This window comes from Hakea prostrata, chromosome 2 (genome assembly GCF_041222555.1).
Source record: "Hakea prostrata isolate BN-2017 chromosome 2, UWA_Hpros_2, whole genome shotgun sequence".
NCBI lineage: Eukaryota > Viridiplantae > Streptophyta > Magnoliopsida > Proteales > Proteaceae > Hakea > Hakea prostrata.
Window position 1 is genome coordinate 53,841,423 of NC_142601.1, and position 15,300 is coordinate 53,856,722.

General features: G+C 39.9%; 2 protein-coding genes across 2 annotated transcripts in view; one reads left to right on the forward strand and one right to left on the reverse strand.

Annotated features, from left to right (window-relative positions):
• LOC149024895 (actin-interacting protein 1-2-like) overlaps positions 1-11,623 on the forward strand; it is a 54,475-nt gene extending 42,852 nt beyond the window's left edge. The window contains exons 5-6 of the mRNA XM_089145093.1: positions 2,569-2,976; positions 10,949-11,623. Of these exons, the coding sequence (XP_089001219.1) occupies positions 2,569-2,976; positions 10,949-11,206 (666 nt within the window). The 3' untranslated portion in view covers positions 11,207-11,623. The remainder of the gene's footprint in view (positions 1-2,568; positions 2,977-10,948) is intronic.
• A 743-nt stretch (positions 11,624-12,366) lies between these two features.
• LOC149024896 (uncharacterized) lies at positions 12,367-15,032 on the reverse strand. Its single transcript, XM_089145094.1, has 3 exons — positions 14,511-15,032; positions 14,286-14,361; positions 12,367-13,774 (listed from the first exon to the last, which is right to left on the reverse strand). The coding sequence occupies exons 1-3, from the start codon at positions 14,547-14,549 to the stop codon at positions 12,678-12,680; spliced, it is 1,212 nt and encodes a 403-aa protein (XP_089001220.1). The 5' UTR covers positions 14,550-15,032; the 3' UTR covers positions 12,367-12,677.
• Positions 15,033-15,300: the final 268 nt, after the last annotated feature.

Below are 15,300 nucleotides of genomic sequence, written 5' to 3' on the forward strand. Positions count from 1 at the left end.
CAATTTTATTATTAGGTGCAAGAAAATCGACGCATTTTGAAGTCTAGCTAAATTTATCTCTTCATGAATGTCTGTCTTGTTTGACCCCGTAAAAGCTAGTAGCATGATGAAGATCCAGCACCCCTAGTTGGCCTATTTTCCTTAAAAATCAACTTTGGTTGACAGATATAGGTGGTAGCCTTTGTTTAGTAGGTTTATGTGCTTATGGGCCTATACTACAGGCCCAAAAGTTTAGTACCTAAACTAAGTAGGAAAATAGTTTAGTTAATTGCTTTAATTGATCTAAATAGTATACTTTATAAGGGCAGAATAGTATTTTCTTATGTTTTATTTAAGTTTTAAGAGTCTTGAGTTAATGTTGGCTAGTTAGTTTCTAATTTTGAGTTAGAGTCCAACTCGAAGTCCACATCAGATTAGGACTCTAGCGTATCATGTATAAATTGACCTTGCCACTTGAAGGGAAGAGAGCATATTTGATTGTTGAAGAAAGAATTTTTATTTTTTTATTTTTTTATCTTCGAGTAATTTATCGTGTATTTGTTAGTAAGTGTTGTGAGAGTCGACTATGATAGAATAGCTTGAAAGAATGAATGTGATTCCTAAGCCTTTTATTTATAATGTTATGAAAAATACAATATTACAAAAATGCCCTTACTTGGGAAACAAGTAACAATAATAAACTGACGAAATAGACCAAACTACTACTACTATAAACGAACCAGTCTACAGTAAGTCCTAGTTCTATCGATTGGGATCTATAGATCCAAGGCTGAGAAAGTTTCTAAGGTGAAAGCAAGCCTTGATACCTACAAGTGGTTGAAGTTTAAAGTTCAGCCTTAATTGTCCATCTCAGTATTCCATCCTTAAGGCTCCATTCAGCTATCACTGGCAGCCTACTTCAATCCCCTTTTCCTATCACATTTTTTTATCTTTTCTATTTTTCTTGAATTTCCTTGAATTTTAGTAGTTCACATGACACCCAAAATTCAAGGTCAAATCAACGCCTATGTAACTGTTAGATCTGTCCCACACCTTAGGTACATCATCCCCCCAGCCCTAGTGACCTTAGATCCCATATTGACTCCATTCGTACCTTCTGATTTCAAGACATAAATATTTTGTTGAATTTTCGTACTCCCTCATACCCCTATAACAAGAACCCTCATGTCTTTTAATTTAACCATCCAAACCCAAGCCAAACTTGGGGGATCATATCCTTGTATCATTACTTACGTCTCCTCCAAGTTTTGCCCTATTCCTATAACTTTTCATCCTATGTCTCCAAAACCTTTCCAATCCCACCAGATACTCCACCTTCTAATTTCTCCAAAACCAACACCCCATCAGCCTTGATACGACTTCATTTCAATTAACCCAACCAGGAAGTTCAAAGGTCACTAGTTAAATCCAGTTGATATCATCACCAGTCCATGACTGGAATTTCAAGAAACCCTTTCTTGACCCCATATGAGTTGGTTCTTTTAAAAAAAATTGTAAGAAGTGGCCCTCATTAAATTGGGGTTTTGGGACTGCATCATAGCGGGCTTTCTTTTTTGTATGTGCCCCACCACAAGCCTGAATCTAGATTTCTGCATTAATGCCTTGCCTTTTTGAAAGTGTATGGTTTAACTCTAAATCTGCTGGGGGAAAAAAATCATTTCTTTTTTTTTTTTTTTTTTTTTTTTGGGGGGGGGGGGATTGGGATCTTCATTGCATTTTCAACAGACTTGCTATTTGCATGACTTCATAAAAGTTTAATTTCAATGCAAAGTTTGTACCAAATTGTGAGATTCAAAACATGGATAGAGGAGACATATGGGAAACTTTGTCATGGCTAAAATTTTTCCTTTATTAACTTTCATATTTGTCATGCATTTTTAGTAAGGAATGTTAATGTCATCACAATATCTCTCTGAGTGCTCTCTCAGAAGCAATATTGTTTGGTGAGTTGATTTTTGTTGCTAAAGTAATGGAAACCAAACTATGAGGACCACATATATCATGGGCATCTATTTGTAACTTCAAGTCCCAAACATATGGAATTGCAACTTCCTAGATAAACCATCTCAAACTCTAATATTTTCTTTACTTTTGGGAAAATATGTATTACCTCAAGAAGGTTCAAATTTATCTGATTACACATAGTCGACTTACCATATTTCTGCTTTAGAAGGAAACTGGTATTTTGATGTTACTAGTATGATTGAATCCTTTCATACAAACCCTACTGGATGATGGAAGTGTTGCTTGTTTGCCCTTATCATATGGATTTGAAACCCTTTTATAAAGCAAAATATGGTATTTCCTGTTCTTCCAACTATTTCAGTGATATCCGCATCTATAAGATAGGATCATATATTAAGCATGGCTTCACAAAATGCAAATGCATGTCATTACAAGCTTTCTACTGTTTGGAAGCAAATCTCTCTGCATTCATTTATAATATTTCATCTTATTCTTTTTCTCTTTTTTTCTGTTGAAGTCATCATCATAGTCTGTACCACAAGCTTCATTGTTAATACTTCTATTTCCATGACTTCATTATTTTCCTTTCCCTGCAAAAATAAGGTAATGAGGATTCCTTTGCTTGGGGATCAATGTGGAGAGGCATCATCCATTGATGTTGGCAGTCAGCCCAAGGACCTGAACCTTGCGTTTAAGTGTCCTGAACTTGCTTTGATTTCAACTGATTCAGGAGTTGTTCTACTTCGTGGATCAGAAGTAGTTTCAAAAGTCAACCTCGGGTTTTCTGTAACTGCAGCATCAATTTCACCGGATGGGAGTGAAGCTGTTGTGGGTGGACAGGATGGTAAACTGCATGTGTATTCTATCAAAGGTGATACGCTTACTGAAGAAACTGTTCTTGAGAAGCACCGGGGTGCCATAAGTGTCATACATTACTCCCCTGATGCTTCTATGTTTGCTTCGGGGGATCTTAATCGAGAAGCTGTTGTTTGGGACTCTGTGTCTCGAGAGGTAACGAAAAACCACCAATTTAGTTTCATCTTTGTATTGCTCTCGTTCTTTGACAATAAGCTCTGAATGGTATATCTACAGCATCATGTTTTCTTTATTTGAGCTTTCTCCAATGGAAGAAACTCTGATTCTAATCTTGAATTAGATAAATATAGATGCTGTAAGTGCTCATTGAAAGTGTTGGTGGTGCTATAATTGCTTTATGAGGTTGATCACAGTATCATTAGTTGTTGCAGAATGCTTGTGATCTTTCAAAATGATCATGACTATGATTTCAAGGATTCTGAGCCAATCAAGATTATTGACTGGATCAAAGCTGACATCCATGCAAATTGGCTGAAGATCAGGGTTGTTCGACTTGATCAGCAGCCACTAATCTGGTGTACAATACCGGTCTTTGAATCCTGAAGTATTAGTCCGCTGGAAGTAACTAGGGGAAATATATTTTTAGATGGAAAACCTGAGAGAAAAATTTCTTCAACTTAGTGAGAAGTCAAAAGCCATCATATACTGAAATTTTTGTTAGGGAGTATGCTGGGGATGGAATTGTGATTGATGGTCTAAGAGTACTACAACTAGTGGAAGGAGAAGAACTTCCAAATCTCAAACTTTTAGTGAGCAAATCTGGTAATCACAGATAGGAGCCTGGTAAGAGGTGGTATCTTTATGTTGTTGATATTCTTATTTTATTTGTGTCCTCATTTACCCATTCTCATTGGGATGGTGTATGGGTTTTTGCAGCTCTCTAATCTTGTTTCTACATCATGTGCCAACAGATCTTATTTTATCTTCTCCCTCCTTCAAATGGTTTGTTATTTGTGAAGTCATCATAACATATGATCTTGAAAATGATTTGGGAGAATAACAGGGGGATGCTGCTCATCTGATCTTGAAGCTTGTTGGCTGCATTTTATTGTCTTTTGTGTTCTGTGTTTTCTGTTGCTGCATTTCCTTGCTGTAGATTGTTTTCCCTTTTTCATTCTCTCTCTTTAAATTTTTTTTGGGTTAAGTTGGGGTGATTATGATAATCCATTGCATTCCTGTTTATGTTCTTCTATTTCCTTGGTTACCTGGGTCGTTTCCATTCCTCCTTTTGTCCTCTAATTAATCCTTTCTTCATTGCCAAGGACGGAAAGATTTGCAACCCTCAATTCCAAGAAGAGAAATGTTGGAATTTATTAATATGATTAATAAATTAAATGCCCAAGGGCAATATTGGAAACTCACTATTAAGGCGGTTACAAAATAGGGTTATATATTTTGGTAACCACCGCATTAGTGAGTAAGTGTGTAATTCATTCGCACGAGATTTATCTCTGAGAAATGGCGGCTCCATCTCTCTCTCCCTCTCTCTTAGAATCGCAGGCTTGGAAATTTTTTCCTTTCCTTGTTTTTGATCTTCATTCCATTAATCCACAGCATTTGGGTTGTGGATATCATTCCATTTCCTAGTGATTGTGGAATCGCCCCGGTAGAGCTTTGGTGGTTGAACGAGAACGTGGGTCTAGACTTCCGCTGCGAATACTTCAAAAAAGGGAAAGCGAATCCAGGTAAGGAATCTTTCCCTAGTCAATTAATTGAATTGAACTACTTTTGAAGTATTACCCACATTGGTACCAGAGCAATTGGTTCCCACGTTTTTTTTTGTTCCTCCCCATTGTTTAATTTTATTGTATGGATCCAATGGGAGGATCAAGGATTTACAGAGAATCCAGGGTTAAATAACGAAACCTATGGGAGAATTGATAGGGTTTATGGAAACCCTTATTTTGGTTCGGATCCGAGTGGGAGATCCTTGTGAATTTCCCTAATGAAGATTTGCATGAATTGATAATCCATGATGATAATTTTTTGTTTAAAATTTATTGTTGGATTTTTTTCATGTGTTTTTGGATGATATTTTGAGTGAAAAAACGTGTTTTACCGTTTTTTTGGAAAAATTTTGTTTATGAAAAATCCAGAAAAAACGTTGTTTTCTGGTCACAGAATGCCAGACAGAATTTCCGTTGGGCAAACGGTCATCCGTCTGGGCATAAAAGGCAGACGGAATTCCGTCTGGGCGGACGGCAGTCCGTCTAGGAGATGGATTTTTTGTGGATATTGGTCTGTCCAGTTCAGAATGTGTTTCTAACTTATTGGACACCAATGGCCCGACAATCTGTGTGATGTTTGGGCATTGAGGGCCCAATGTGGCCTAGTGGGAGCTAATGAGGTAAAAGTGTTCTGTGTGAACCACCTCATAGCTTTAACATGATTGCATGTTTTATTTTAATAAAACTATTTTTTATATATGGGTCTTTCAATCATGTTTCTTTGCACGAATGAAGCTAGTGTATAAGTCTATGTGGGTTTGCATGAGAATTTGATTGAATGTTTTTTAGCATTTCTTTTGGTTTAAATGCTTATCCCATAGGTTGACTATGCTAGTGTGATTTGCTGTTGCTTGAGTTGTGTTTTATGCTAGAATAGTTGAACTCACCCTAGTATGTAATGTCTCTAGAATAAATGGCTGCTACCAAGAGCATTGGTGCTAACTTCGCGAAAGGAGATAAACCGAATGAGAGGTATTATGACCTTTGGCACCGAAAGGTGCAGTATCTCCTAGAAGAATAGAACATGCTGGAAACCGTAAACTAGACCATGTCCCCACCTGAGGAAGGTACCACTGCACAGTATAGCAGGAACCTTGAGCTTTACAATGCCTGGAAGAGGAAAGACCGGGTAGCTAGGATTAATATCCTAAGCACCATGAGGAATGACCTGATGCTTCGGTTTGAGAAGCATAGGACTGCAAAGTCTTTGTGGGAGGCTGTGAAGTTCCAGTATAAAGGGACTTCCACCACAAGAGGCCGCCAGCTCAGACTCACATTTGATGGTTATAAGATGCACCAGGGTCACACCATGAGGAAGCATATAACCAAAAAGTTTGCAGTCCTCATGATTAGTGAGTTGAGCGCATGTGGGCGCCAAAAGACTGATGAAGAGCAAGTTTGCAGTCCTCAGGTCATTGCCTAAGTCTTGGGAGCATATGAAGATCTTCTTGACTCATGCTGATGAGGTCAAGACATTTGATCAAGCTGCCAAGCACCTTGAGCTAGAGGAGGATCGGATGTTGGCCGATGTCCCTCACACTGAAGTAGTTGCTGCTGAAGCAACCACTAGTAAGGGTGCAGGCTTCAAGCGCAAGAAGGAGAGAGCTCAACCTCAGTGGTCTAGGCAAAGTAACAGAGGTATTTGAAAACAATTCTTTGGTTTTGTATCTGGGTGATACAGTTTATGGTTATGGTTTTCTTCTGAATGGTTTCATTGTATTGGATACAATTGATTATTCATTTAATTCTTGTAGTGCTTTTGTTTGCCAAAATACTGTGTGTATTGATTCTAATTTGTGGCATGCTAGACTAGGACATATTGGCTTAGATAGGATGAACAGGTTGGCAAGAGAAGGTCTCTTAAGCCAAGGTTCACTATCCGATTTGCCAACCTTGTGAGTCATGTCTAGCGAGAAAAGCAACTAGAAAACCATTTAAAAAGGCTTTGAAAGCCTCTCTTCCTTTAGAACTTATCCATTCAGATGTGTGTAGACCCATGAATGTGCATACTAGAAAAGGACAGGCTTATTTCATCACATTCATAGATGACTATACACGGTATGGTCACATTTATCTAATTTCTTATAAGTCAGAAGCTCTGGAATGTTTTTAAGAAATTCATGAGCTTAGTTGAGAATCAGTTAGATAAAAGGATTAAAACTCTTAGAACGGATAGAGGTAGAGAGTATCTCTCCGATATGTTCAAAGGGTTATGTGATGAAAAGGGGATATCTAGACAACTTACTATTCCAGGGACTCCACAAAGAAATGGGGTTGCTGAGAGGAGGAATAGAACCTTGCTAGACATGGTGAGATCCATGATGGCGCGAGCAAATCTACCCATCTCTTATTGGGGAGATGCTTTGCTGACTGCGGCCTATATCCTCAACAGAGTTCCAACCAAATCGGTTCCTTCCACACCATATGAGTTGTGGACCGGAAGGAAGCCAGATTTGAGTTACTTGCGCGCATGGGGATGTGCAGCATATGTTCACTCTACTTCTCACCAATATGGAAAGCTTGGACCCGGAGGAAGAAAGTGTATCTTTGTGAGATATTCTGAACCCTCAAAGGGCCATGTCTTCATTGGACTAGATGAGAATGAGAGGAGAACGGAACTTGAGTCTAGAAAAACAACATTCTTGGAGAATGATTTTCCATCTCTTTCAGGAGTTAACAAAGAATCATCGGAATTTTTTGAGATACAAGATAGTGGTCTTGTCACTCCAGGGATTCAGATTCTGGATAATGAACCTGGGGTTCATCCAGAAGATCCTAGTGGGAGTGGGAGTGCAGATGTGATAGCTACCTTAGACGGTGAGCGATCTGACATGCACTTACGCCGTAGTGGGCGCGGGCTAGTTCCTCGTCGACATTTCGACATAGAGGATGAAGCCTACATGGTAACTCCTGAAGAGATCGACTGTGAGATGACTTCATTCGATGAGCATGAACCAAAGAGCGTGCAGGAAGCTCTTACGGGGTCAAGCTCAAATGAATGGTTGAAAGCAATAAAGGAAGAGTTGGAGTCGATGAAAGTTAATCATGTCTGGGACTTGGTTGACTTGCCGCCAGGCCGAAAACCAATTGGGAACAAGTGGGTTCTCAAGATCAAAAGAAAGGCGGATGGATCTATTGAGAGATTCAAGGCTCATTTAGTGGCTAAGGGCTACACCCAACGAGAGGGCGTTGATTATGAGGAAACTTTTTCCCCTGTGGTTAGGTTTGCCTCAATTCGCCTCATACTAGCCATTGTTGCTCAGTTGGACTTGGAGCTTTATCAAATGGATGTAAAAACTACTTTTCTCAATGGAGAACTTGAGGAAGAAATCTATATGGATCAACCTCAAGGCTTTGAAGCAAATGGACTTGAGCGCAAAGTGTGCAAGCTTAAGAAGTCCATATATGCCTTAAAGCAAGCATCTAGACAGTGGAATGTGCGCTTCCGCCAAGCTATGATGGAAAATGGTTTTTCCATGCTTGAGGAAGACCACCGTGTTTACACCAAGAGATCTCGATAATAATTATGTCATTCTGACACTGTACGTAGATGACATACTTATGGCTAGCAATAGCAAGGAGCTATTGGAAACCATTAAGAAATGGTTGTCCTCCGTATTTGATATGAAGGACATGGGTGAAGCAAGCTATGTGCTTGGTGTCAAGATTGTCAGAAATAGGCAAAAGAGATTACTCGGTTTATCTCAAGAGACCTATATTGACAATGTCTTGACGAGATACCAGATGCACAACTGCAAACCAATTGATACTCTAGTGGAGAAGGGTTTGCATTTGAGCCTTGATATGGGTCCTAAGACTCCAGAGGAGAAAACCAAGATGGAAAGAGTTCCATTTTCCAGTGCAGTGGGTAGCCTTATGTACGCTATGATGTGTACTAGGCCGGATATTTGTTATGCAGTGGGTTTGGTTAGTCGGTACCAATCAAACCTAGGCATAGAGCACTGGAAAGCAGTCAAAGGATATTGAGATATCTCAAAGGAACGAGTAACTACATGTTGTGTTACCAAGGATTGGATTTGCGCTTAGTTGGCTATAGTGATGCCGATTGGGCTGGAGACATCGATGAGTGCAAATCAACCTCTGGATATGCTTTCTTGCTGAATGGCGGGGCCATTTCGTGGTGTAGCAAGAAGCAGGCTTGTATATCCCTCTCGACCATGGAAGCAGAGTATGTGGCATGCTCAGCTGCGGTTCAAGAGGCTGTTTGGTTAAGGTGATTCCTTCGACATACTGAGATTGTGATGACATCCAAAGAGGCTGCCCTTGTCTACTGTGATAGTACGGCAGCTCTTAGCTATGTCAAGGACCCCAAGTATCATGGAAAGACCAAACATATACAGTTGAGATATCACTTTGTTAGAGACATTACATCAAGGAAGAAAGTTGTACTTAAGCACATATCTACTAGTCAGATGGTAGCTGACCCTCTTACCAAACCTATAGCCAAGGATGTTTTTATTTCTCATGTAAAATCCTTGGGCTTGCGTGAGATTGTGACTTATTTTTGTACCGAGACTTTCTTATTAATGAGTAATATGAGTTCATTCCAGCATTTATTTTTATTCACTTTCTGTGTGATTGTGTTTCTTCTAGCATAAAACAAGATATGTCAATAGGCAAGAGAATGGCTCACTCACACGAGCATTCGCCTCTGGCGCCTTGGAGGCGAGCAGAGATGAGACGGATTGTGAATGACTTTGTGTAGGTCAATTCATAATCATGATGTCGCCTTGATTTGGAATCAAGATGAGTTTCTCTATTGTGAAGAGAATCGACATGAATGTTCCCACTATTCATGTTGCCTATAAGAGCTAGTGCGAGTACTTTATGTGGCGCTAGGGTGGCGACAATAAAGAAACTCGGGTTAGGCGCAAGAGGTTGCGACTAGACTAAGACCCGTATGATGTTGAGATGGACATACGTTCTATTGTATATAGAATGCTCCACCATAGCACATATATCATACTATGTGTGCTTAGCGATCATTGGAAATAAGAGGATGGATCCTCGCTCCTCTCATTGTGTGAGTCCTGGACCTTATGGTCCATTAGTGTTCTTAGTGACTTTCGACGACATCATGAAATGAAGGGTTGATGTGGCTACTTTGGGGTGTTACCTATGGTCATAATTGATTCGACCTAAAGGGGCACTACCGGGAAAGGAGTCAATCCTAAGTGTAGTGATGGTCTGGGGCGAAAGGAAAGGTTTGATTCAACCGCACCCTAAAAAGTGTTTCTGTCGGCGCCAACCGTATGTGTTACAGTAGTGAACATTTTAAGGACAAGAAGGTGATCTCTCAGAGAGATCGAGATACCTTTAGTCTGGTGAGTTTGAATAAACCTAGGACACTGTGTTATACTAATGCTTATTTGATTTGTTTCTATGAGTGATGTGCCATTCTGGCCTTCTGGGAAGGTTTCTAGTTTGGGGCTCACGCGTGCAGGTATATCACCGGTCGCACAACCCATTTTGCCAGTATGACTTGTGGATATTAGTGTCTGGGACACAGGTGGTCTATGTATCTAGGATACATAGTGAAGAGATCAATATATATATATATGTATATCTAGGATATACATGTGTGTCTGGGACACAAGAGGTCTATGTATCTAGGATACATAACAGAGAGATTGAATATGTATATCTAGGATATACATGTGTGTCTGGGACACAAGAGGTCTATGTATCTGGAATACATAGCAGAGAGATTGAATATGTATATCTGGGATATACAAGTGTGTCTGGGACACATTGAAAGATTAACACTTGCCCTTGTGCAAGTGGGAGTTGTTGGAATTTATTAATATGATTAATAAATTAAATGCCCAAGGGCAATATTGGAAACTCACTATTAGGGCAGTTACAAAATAGGGTTATATATTTTGGTAACCACCGCATTAGTGAGTAAGTGTGTAATTCATTCGCACGAGATTTATCTTTGAGAAACGGCGGCTCCATCTCTCTCTCTCCCCTCTCTCTTAGAATCGCAGGCTTGGAAATTTTTTCCTTTCCTCGTTTTTTTATCTTCATTCCATTAATCCACAGCATTTGGGTTGTGGATATCATTCTCTTTCCTAGTGATTGTGGAATCGCCCCGGTAGAGCTTTGGTGGTTGAACTAGAACGTGGGTCTAGACTTCCGCTGCGAATACTTCATAAAAGGGAAAGCGAATTCAGGTAAGGAATCTTTCCCCAGTCAATTAATTGAATTGAACTACTTTTGAAGTATTACCCACAAGAAGAAATATTAGAGAAGTCACATTGGCACATGACATATTGATCATACTTTTAGATGTGAATTATCTGGTTCCTTGAAACAGAGACATTGTATTCTTATTTATGACAACTGATCTTTTTCAGGTGAAGCTTAAAAACATGCTGTTCCATACTGCCCGTATAAATTGTCTGGCTTGGTCCCCGGATAACGCTAGAGTTGCAACTGGATCGCTTGACACATGCGTTATCATGTACGAAATTGATAAGCCTGCTTCAAGTCGAGTAACCATTAAAGGTGCTCACTTGGGTGGTGTTAACGGAGTGGCCTTCACAGATGAGTCCAGTCTGGTGAGTGCAGGAGAAGATGCATGTGTGCGAGTATGGAGGTTGATTCCACAGTAGAGTGTGGCAACAGATCAGGCGAAACTCCGGAGTTGGGGCAATAATAGCATTGGTTTTATTTGTTGAGAGTTTATCCCATGCATGGGGGAGGGGGCTGGGGGAGGAGATAGGCTTTAATCGAACATTGAATTGCCCCTCTTCAATGTGTTTATGTATCTTGATCCACTCAGTGCTTGCTTCTGGAAAGAAATGGATTTCATATTGTAGAAAAACAGTAACGTTGACGATCACACTTTTTCCCTATTAAATGAATCAACCAGTTTTTGTATTGAATCTTGAATATTGCGAGGCATTTCCTTCAAATTTGTTGGCAAAAACAATACATTTCCTTTTTCACTCGCCCTGTTTCTCATTTATCTTCAAAATGGCTACAGGGCATATGAAGGTGAAGAGAATTGTTTACACCCACTGCCTCGTTTGATGGTGAGATGAGTCTCTTGTTGGCTGACAGCATTTCAGTACTTTTATTACAAATGAGTAGGTAATCATGACAGTTGATTCTTGAAGTGGTCTTATATGAAAGAAAGAAAGGGCAGGGAGAAAAGCCTCGGGGTAGATATGGGCTGGGATGTCAGTCAATTTTGGACTAGAAACGATACTGGGAAAGGAGCTGTCTCACCAACAATCAAAACCAGCTCACCTAACAGCTTATTGGTATGGAACTGGTCCAATCGGACACATCACTTGTGCTAGTGATCAGATCCAGCAGAACTGGAAGAGTTACCTGAAATATTTTGAAAAGCATATATATATTCTCAGATAAGTTAGAGGAATCTTAGATTTGAAATCAACTAGTTTATTAGATTGGTCCAATCCTGGTCTTAATTCATGGAATTAGAACCCTATTGAAACCCCTATAGATGGGGGAGACAGAAGATATCCGACAACAGAGCTAGAAGAAAGATGGGCAGAATCAGAAAACCTGTAGATTTTAATGATGACCAGGAAAACAGATTTAGAGAGTGCAGTTACAAGTATGGAATTGAAAGACACAGATGCAAAGCAGAAGCAGATGCGCGCGTTCTGGGCTGGGGACTCTTTAACTAATCACTTGGAATCCCCCTTCTGGCTTTGGGCTTTCCTAAAACTATCCACCGGACAAGAGTCAAAGAAGTGCAACTTACAGTTCACAGAATCCCTACTGCCACCGAATCAAAGACAATAATTCAAACAGCGCACGTGAAGAAAACCTGCCCCCTTCACCAAACTTACAAACCCATTCAATCAATAAGTTGACTCAGACCTTTTGATCAACAAAAACCATGAACAAAGAGCACAGAAACATTGGGAATGAGAAACAAACAAGGATTAAAGACAAACAAGCCAAACATTTGCAAAAGCGGATCAAAACATTCTTTTAAGACAGCTAAAACCCATTAAGGAAAAGGTACAAGAAAGAAGATACATAACTAGAGAGTAGAGACAACCCGCATGCTACCTCTCTCAAATAGTCAAATGGACCACATTTGCCTTACATAACAACACAGCTGTTTGAGTTTTCATCATCATTAAACATATGAGTTTCAGAGTTAGAAGAACCACTGTTGTCTGGCTGCGGTGTGGGGCAAGTGTAAGGAGGATATGGGTAAGTGTTAGGGTAAGAATATGGGCTGTTGTAGTCATAGTAATAGCCAGTGCTGGGAGTAATGGTAGGAGCCCTGTTGTACATCATTTGGGGCTGCATATTCCTTGCCTCATTCATCATCAGATTGATGTTATTCCTGTTCTGCATGTTCATTGCTGATGATGATGGATGATTGAACTGGTAACCCTGCAAGTTGTTCGTCATGGCTGATGGATGGTGTCCACCTGCCTCAAACCCACCAGCTGGGAATCCAGCAGATGATCCTTGGAAGTTATTGTTCATCTGGGTTTGAAAACCTAATCCATTACCTCCAAAGCCAACACCAGAACCTTGGCCATGAGCATTAAGCCCCGCTAACAAAGCATTGATGTCATTACCCTTTTTAAAGTCACCGGCATTTCCATGCCCACCACCCAAATGGGTGGCAGCATTTATCTTCGCAGCTGCCATGTTCTTCTGATCCATTCCACCGTTCCCAACCATATTCTGATTAGGGATTCCTCCACCGTTGCCACCACCACCACCATCTTTCTTTCCAGCTTGTCCATTTGCTCCATTTGCTCCATTGTTCATTTTGCCATTGTTGGGGGGCCCTGCACCATTTTTCTTAGCATTAGCCAACATATTGCCTTGCTGTCCGAGCAAACCCAAATGAGCTTTCTCTTGGAGCAAACGTAACCCTTCTTCAAAATCATCATCATCATCATAATCGATTTCATCCTCTTCTAAATTAAATGCTGGGAACTTATGCTGATTACCGAAGGCCTTGAGACCGTTCATCATACCCTGCTTCTGATCTTTGCTATTCTTATCATCTTTGATGCAATTTGTTTGCTGTTGTTTCTGGTTATTGTTGGATTTCGCAGACCAAATCTCTGCATGCTTACCAGCTCTGACCAGCTTCTTGATCAAAGTTGCAGGATCTACAATTCCTGAGACTGTGACCTTCTGTTGCTCTGCATCAATGTTAACTGTAAAAACACCTGAAACAGAGCAAAAGAAATAAGCAGGACTGATACATACTAAAACACAAGATGAATAGTAGTACAGCGATTAGAAGAAGAAACAGCATTTTGATGTTGTAACTTACACCCCCAAAAAAGGACGTTATTGTAACGTTACATTGTTCTCTACCTCTCAGCTTTTAAAGCAACTGCAGATTTTTCAGTTCTACAGCTCAAGACAGAGCAATCGACTCATATGTTACAGAAGTACAGGTGAGACTATTTAACATACAGCATCAGTCAACAAATCCTCTTCTTTTTCACTTTCCATGTCAAACAAAATTCCTAGCGTTCCAAAATTCAAACAAGGTCGACACCAGAGGAAGAGTCCTCTCTCCTATACTTTACAACTGCAAACTAACAAATCACAAGCTCCTCGAAAAGAAAAATGAAAATGATAAGAGGTTTTCAAAGTTTAGAGCCAAAATGCAGGAAAATGGGAACAGGAAACGGAGGTTAGAAGCCATTTAAAGTGTGAAAGTATTTTTACCTTCGATTCTCTGGAGGAGTTTCTTCACTTTTTGCCTACATCCGTCACAATGTAGGTTCACTTTGAGAACACAAGTCTGTCAAAAGGAAACAAAGAGAAAACCCAAGTCCAAAAACAAACAAGAAGCAAAATTTCAGTAAGGAAAAGACCATGCCCAACTTTGTCATCTTAAAAAACAAAGAGCCTCAAAAGACAGGCAGAGAGAGAGAGAGAGAGAGAGAGGACCTGTATCTTGAGGAGCTTAAAGTCTTCATCTTTAGTCATTTCTTCTGTAGTCTACTCAGGATTGAACTATCACTCTGCACCAAAACAAGGAAGAAGGGAAAAATACGGTGGCGCTATTGGTGAAATGGTTGCATTGGAGGTTCTTCAACAGTTTCTTCCTCAGTTGTTCTTATCAGCAACAGCCCAATCAAACCCACATGGGGTCCAATGCCTTAACAATTAAAAACTGTAAAAATGGGGTGAAAAAAATACAGTTTTACAGTGTAAGAGTAGACAGCACCAAGTAATGAGAAAACAAAAATCTAAAGAAAATCTCAAAATAATACTCTGAGGAGAGAGCGAAGCACTCAAAGTCAGATGAAGGAGAAAATACTCAAAATAGTTGGATTCAGACTGGGGTACTTGAAGTCTGGAATTTGGAGAAAGGGGCGAACTTTTCAAGCTGGAAATACAAAAGAAATAGTGAAGCGACTCAGGTGTGATGTGATATGACAATATGAAATAGTGAAGACTACAATAAAAAGGAACCGTGACTTGACAGGTCTACTTTTATGCTACTTTCTTCTTTGTCTGTTTGTCACTCGTTTACTCTGTTTCTTGTGGGAATTTGAGAACCATTTGTTTCTTTTACAATTCAGAACTTACTGCTACAGTGCTACTGACCTCTGTACATGTGATTAATTTATAAATATTCCTTTCTCATCAAAAGAAAATTCATAACTTACTGCACTTTCAAAGAGTGTAGCTACCCACTTCATGGTGCTCACTCCCCACCTCATTATTCTCCCAA

What these genes read in the sequence shown, in the direction of transcription:
- LOC149024896 (XM_089145094.1), bottom strand. Translation starts at nt 14,549, where the DNA reads ATGACTAAAGATGAAGACTTTAAGCTCCTCAAGATACAG. An exon ending in TTAAGCTCCTCAAGATACAG is followed by an intron (nt 14,362 to 14,510) that starts GTCCTCTCTCTC and finishes TCCTTTTGACAG; the next exon opens with ACTTGTGTTCTCAAAGTGAA. An exon ending in ACTCCTCCAGAGAATCGAAG is followed by an intron (nt 13,775 to 14,285) that starts GTAAAAATACTT and finishes GCTCTGTTTCAG; the next exon opens with GTGTTTTTACAGTTAACATT.